The sequence below is a fragment of the Glycine max genome, chromosome 7 (genome assembly GCF_000004515.6).
Source record: "Glycine max cultivar Williams 82 chromosome 7, Glycine_max_v4.0, whole genome shotgun sequence".
Taxonomy (NCBI): domain Eukaryota; kingdom Viridiplantae; phylum Streptophyta; class Magnoliopsida; order Fabales; family Fabaceae; genus Glycine; species Glycine max.
The window spans coordinates 25,598,922-25,605,347 of NC_038243.2; the positions used below are offsets into that span (position 1 = coordinate 25,598,922).

General features: G+C 40.5%; 1 protein-coding gene across 1 annotated transcript; it reads left to right on the top strand.

The window, feature by feature from the left end:
- Window positions 1-4,818: 4,818 nt before the first annotated feature.
- Window positions 4,819-6,078, top strand: LOC121175196 (uncharacterized). The gene has a single exon (XM_041017517.1). The coding sequence runs from the start codon at window positions 4,819-4,821 to the stop codon at window positions 6,076-6,078; it is 1,260 nt and encodes a 419-aa protein (XP_040873451.1).
- Window positions 6,079-6,426: the final 348 nt, after the last annotated feature.

The window sequence follows — 6,426 nt, forward strand, 5'->3', positions numbered from 1 at the left end:
GAAATATTGTCTCTTGAAAAAGCAAGAAACAAAGTGTTGTTGCCCGATCAAGTGCAAAAGCATAATTTAGAGATATGGTTCTTGTTACTTGTGAATTGGTGTGGATTAAACAACTTCTTCAAGATTTAAAATTTTGTGATGTTCAACTGATGAAGTTGTATTGTGATAATCAAGCAGCTCTTCACGTCGCTTCTAATCCTGTATTTCATGAGAGAACTAAAGATATAGAGATCGATTGTCATTTTGTTCAGGAAAAGCTGCAGTCCAAAGAAATCAGTACTGAATTTATTAACTCCAACAACCAGCTTGCAAGCATCCTGACCAAGTCCTTGAGAGGTCCTCAGATCCACTTTATATGTTTCAAGCTTGGAGCACACAATTTATAAGCTTGAGGGGGAGTGTTAAAGTTGTTGTTTGTTAATGTTTTATTGATGTTTTATATTTCTAACTTATTGTAGAAGCTCTTAGAAGCTGTCCTGTAATCTGTCACCATAGGTTAGGCAGTAGCCGTCATCATGAACTATTTTTTGTACTATATGTTAATTCTCATATTTTTGTGTGCATATTTTCCTACTCAGAGATCATTTTTGTGTGCATACATCTCTCAGCAAACTAAGGCTCAAGATCATTTTTGTGTGAATATTTTCATACTCAAAGATTTCAAGTGCGTGAAAAATGAGTCTCGTGAGAAACTGGAAAAGAATCTGATATTAGACTTTTAAATTTTTTGGTTGCTCGTGATTTCACTTTACATGCAATTTTCACCTTATTTATAACCCTTTCTAGCTCGAAGATTAGTTAAATTCTATAGCTTTCATGTAGTTGAATCTAATGAGACAAGTTATATGTCTTGAATCAGTCAAAGGAGTTCAAAATCGCATCTGAAAATAAAAAAGATCACTGTTTCAAAAGGACCAATTTGACCCAAATTTAAAAGATCAAGGGCCAAAATGAACTTTTTGAAAGATGAAGGACCAAAATAAATCTTAAAAATAAGATAAAGGACCAAAAGTGTAATTTAGCCTTTAAAAAATGACCTCACAACCCTAGATGTCTACCTTTTTAGAAGTTTCCAAACACCCCATAGCCACCACTCCTCTATCCCTCAAATTATCTTATTTCACTAGCACAAACAAAGTGAGAGAGCATGCAACTACAAGAAGATAAAAGTAAATTGAAATTTGCAGTATTTAGAAATATCTTGTTGGAACACAATAATACCTTGTTTTCAACAAGTTCGACAACCTTCTCAACTAAAGTTGCTTTGTTGGTCTGGTAAGGAATCTACTCCGATCATAAAATAAAATCTGTAATCAATTTTCTAAGGAAAACAAAGAAAGTAATTCTAATTTTATAATGTTAAATCTGATAGAATCTAGAGTGTCACCTCTTTTATGATTATTGCGGTCCTTTTTGTCTTCGAATCAAGGAATTCAATATCAGTTTTTCCTCTGATAATAACACGTCCTCGACCAGTACGGTATGCCTCTAAGATCCTTAAAAAAAATGAATATATATATCAAACCATACATCACATAGTACAACAAACTCGGAAAAGCACAATGTAAAAGAAGAAAAAAATGCATCATAGAAAATTTGATAAAATTAACCAACGATAAAACAATTAGTTACAAATGTTTTAAGTTAAAAACAATGATTAAAAACAAGGTCACAGAGGGTTCAAGTTTAGTAAGCTTCTATAACCGAAGTAGCCAACCTTCTTCAAGGCTCATTTTGTTTTATTATCTAAAATTCTCATATTCTATTACGTAATCAACAATTCTTATTTTAAAAAGTGCAAGAGATAAAGGAGCAAATAACCGGTTAGTAATCATATAAACTGTTAAAGTTGTTGTTTGATATTGTTTTATATTTCTAGCTTGTTGTAGAAGCCTGTAGAAGCTCTTAGAAGCTGTCATGTAATTTGTCATCATAGGCTAGGCTGTAGCCTTCATCATGATCTATTTTTTATACTATCTGTCGATTCTCATATATATATATATATACACACACATCTCTCAAAAAACTAAGGATAAAGATCCTTTTTGTGTGCATATTTTCACACTCAAACATTTCAAGTTGGTATCAAAGCGACACGATCCCGCTCTGTCCTTCCATCTCTGTCTATCGCCGGCCACCAACACTAGCACCGCCGTCCGCCACCGCACCTATCCCCAACAATACCCAAATATGGGTCGTCTCTTTCAGCACGTCCCAACCAAGGAGGTTTCTAAGTCAGAAACCTCAACACACGCACCCACGCGCCACTTCTCTAGGCATCATCCTCCGGCACGTGTGTCCCACGCGCCCATCTCCAGTCATTGGAACTCCGACGCAACACCTAGGTTTTCATCGCCGCCCTATCCCCGCTTTGTTTCAGCCCTCATATTGTCGTTTTGGTGTTGTTTGGACTGTGGGTTTGTACACCTCTGTCCCTTGGCCTATATTTGTTTCCTCAAGTTTTGTGCTACACATCTGTTACTGGATACTTGCCCTGTATTTCTCAAAATAACATTTATGAATTCCACTCTCACTTCTACTCCTTCTCCTCTCTCTGGAACTCCCACTATTACTACACAGAAACTCAACTAGAAAAACTATCTATTTAGGTCTACCTCAGTTGAGTTATGGTTCCTTGGTCAAGGGCCCTATGATCATTTGGAGAAAGAAGCTAGCGAAATTCCAGCAGACAACAAAAAATCAGTGAAAGACACTTGACTTCCAACTGTGCGCTGTTTTATGGCAAACAGTAGAACCTGATAAGTTAGAGATACTAAGATCCTTCAAGACTTGTTGTTCCTTCTGCAAAAATGCTCAAGATATTTTTGCTAATGACATCCAGAGTTGATTTGATTCAGCAAACCATGCATTTTCTCTCAAACAAACAAACCATGATATGACCTCACACATAGCCAAAGCCAAACCTGTTGTTGAAGAATTAAAGTAGTTCCTAATACATGACTCTATGGATGAAATGAAAAGAAGACTCGATAAGTTGTTCATGGTGGTGATTTTGCGGACTCTACACTCAGATTTTGATCTTCTGCTTGACCAAATTATGACAGGTGAGCAAGTTCCTTCAATGGATAGCCCAATAACTAGGCTTCTTCATGTTCCTACTTTGGTGAGAGGAGAAAACTCAGTTGTAGCCGCTGAAACTTCAGCAACACCTGCTGAAAAATCAACCATCGTAGCATCTTATCAAAGAGGAGGACGCGACAGTAGAGGTGGACGTCTTCAATGTACATACTGCAAAAAGCTTGGTCATACACAAGAAAAGTGGTATGCCTTGCACAATTATCCTCACAACGTAGCATATGTTGCCAAATCTGAAAAATCGAAATCTAAACTTTCTGATGATGACTATCAAGATTATCTGAGGCTGAAATCCATCAATCAAGCCCAGTCTTCTTCGGGGCCAAGTGTCTCAACAGCTTGTATTTCTCAATCTGTGAAAGGTCAAAATCCATGGATAATTGCTCAGGGAGAGTCTGGTTTGGTGTGTAAATTGCATCAATCTCCCTTTGGGCACAAACAGTCACCACGTGCTTGGTTTGGGAAATTTAGCCATATTGTTCAAAATTTTGGAATGAAGCAAAGTGAAGCAGATCACTCTGTTTTTTATTATCATACTTCTCTCGGGAAGTGTGTTTATTTAATTGTCTATGTTGATGACATTGCTATTACAGGGAACAATGCTGCCAAAATTTCCCAACTAAAGCAGCACTTATTCAGTCATTTTCAGACCAAAGACCTTGGCTGCCTAAAGTACTTCCTTGGTATTGAAGTGGCTCCATCAAAGGAAGGTATTGTCATTTCACAGAGAAAATATGCTCTGGACATTTTGGAAGAGATAGGTATGACTAATTGTAAACTGTTTGATAGTCCTATGGATCCAAATCAGAAGTTAATGTCAAATCAAGGTGAACATTTTCCAAATCCAGAGAGGTATAGAAGGCTGGTTGGGGAACTCATTTATCTCACAATTACAATGCCTGATCTATCATTTGTAGTCGGAGTTGTTAGTCAATTTGTGTAGGATCCTCACATTGACCACTGAAATACTGTGATTCGCATTCTTAGATACATCAAAAAGACTCCAGGACAGGGATTATTGTATAAAGATAATGGAAATACCCGAATTTGTAGGTACAGCGATGCCGATTGGGTGGGTTGTCCCATAGACATGCAATCCACCACTGGACATTGTGCATCCTTTGCAGGAAATATTGTCTCTTGGAAAAGCAAGAAACAAAGTGTTGTTGCCCGATCAAGTGCAGAAGCATAATTTAGAGCTATGGCTCTTGTTACTAGTGATTTGGTGTGGATTAAACAACTTGTTCAAGAATTAAAATTTTGTGATGTTCAATTGATGAAGTTGTATTGTGATAATCAGGCAGCTCTTCACATCGCTTCTAATCCTGTATTTCATGAGAGAACTAACATATAGAGATTGATTGCCATTTTGTTCAGGAAAAGCTGCAGTCCAAAGAAATCAGTACTGAATTTATTAACTCCAACAACCAGCTTGCAGGCATCCTGACCAAGTCCTTGAGAGGTCCTCAGATCCACTTTATATGTTTCAAGCTTGGAGCACACAATTTAGAAGCCCCAGCTTGAGGGGGAGTGTTAAAGTTGTTGTTGGATAATGTTTTATTAATGTTTTATATTTCTTGCTTGTTGTCGAAGCTCTTAGACGCTGTCCGGTAATCTGTCACCATAGGCTAGGCTGTAGCCTTCATCATGAACTATTTTTGGTACCATCTGTCAATTCTCATATATATATATTAGTATATATAATTGGGTCAGAGAAGAGAGATGAGAGAGGGAGAGACAGAGCGAGACAGTGAGAGAGACAGCGGGTGGGAAAGAGTGAGGTCGAGAAGGGAGAGAAGAGAGAATGAGAGGACGAGAGGTATGAAGGGTCCGTGTCTGTCTATCGTCAGGGAAAGGAAAGGAGGTCAACAACGCCGCATGCGAGTCAACTGGAGAGATCATCGGAATATATCATCGTTTTACTTCACACGTTTTCCTGAAGACGCAACAGAGGATGAGCTATGGAAGATATTCAGAAGAGCGGGTGATGTCAGGGAGGTGTTTATCTCCAACAAGAGGAATAGGAACGGAAGAAGGTATGGATTTGTGAGATTCATTGGAGTGGATAACGTCCAACAGTTGGAAAGGAGATTGGATAACATAGTTCTGGGGGGATTAAAGTTATATGTTAACATCCCTAAATATGAAAGAGGTAGGGGTCGAGTGCAACCACAATCAACAGGGGGACGAGACCATACCAGACATGTCGAACAGGGGCGCAGAGAAACTTACCAGGCACAGAAGCACACAGCGATGCCGGGCCAGATACGCGGATCCTTTGCAGATGTGGTAGCTAGGAGAGAACCACGTATACAGCAAAGGAGGACATCAATAGTTCAGAATGCTAAAACCAACACTTCGAGATCAAAAGTACATCTTGACAGTCCTATGACAGCACCGAAGTGGCTACAGGATGCATGGGTGGGAATGCTAAAAAATCTTGCACTCCTTGACAGAGTAGAGGAGAATATGCTCTGGGACTGGGGATTAGACGTAGTGCCGAAATACATCGGCGACAACATGGTACTTCTCCCCAGCCTTACCGAAGACAAGGCAAAACAAATGGTGGAGGATGGGACTGCAGGAAGGGAGGTGATGTTTTATTTGGTGGAAAGGTGGAACAGGAAGATGCGTGCTGGTTCTAGACTTACATGGGTGCAATGTTGGGGAGTGCCGTTGGTAGCATGGGACTCAACACACATAAGGGAGATCGTGACGGCCATAGGCGAGGTAGTGGAAGTAGACGAGGAGATGGAGGATTTGAGGAAGATGGACAGGGCAAGGCTCCTTGTAAGAACACCGTGGAAACCACTGATTCAGCACACGGTGAGCGTCCATATTGAAACGGAGGTGTTCCAGGTACACATAATAGAGGAAAGTGGAAGCAGTCCCAATTGGTGCCATGCCGGCGGAGCGCGATGCTTAGTTCATTGGAGGACATTTGCTCGGAGGAAAGCGAGATGGGTTCGTTATCGGAACTGATGACGGCGAAACCTCAAAGTGGGAGTCAGAAGGTTGAAACGCTGGAGGAGCGAAGGGCAACGTCGGAGGCAGACACAGCGCCGGAGGATGAGAACGACATGCAAGGACCGACAGCAAGCACCTCCTTCCAGTTATTATCCAATGGTCGCATCACAACCAGCGAACCACTGGACAATAACCTGGACTGGGGGATAGAGGACGAGAGTCGTTGCAGGGTCAGCAGGGAAAGCTACGGGGCAACCAAAAGTCAAATGGGAATGTACGGTGAGGCCAGAGCAGCAGTGACCAGGTGCGATTCAGGGGCAGAACGGATTATCGGGGCCATAACTCCTGTCGGGAAGGGGAAAG

Bases quoted from the DNA above. Each gene is read 5' to 3' on its own strand.
- LOC121175196 (XM_041017517.1), top strand. From the start codon at position 4,819: ATGAGAGAGGGAGAGACAGAGCGAGACAGTGAGAGAGACAGCGGGTGG.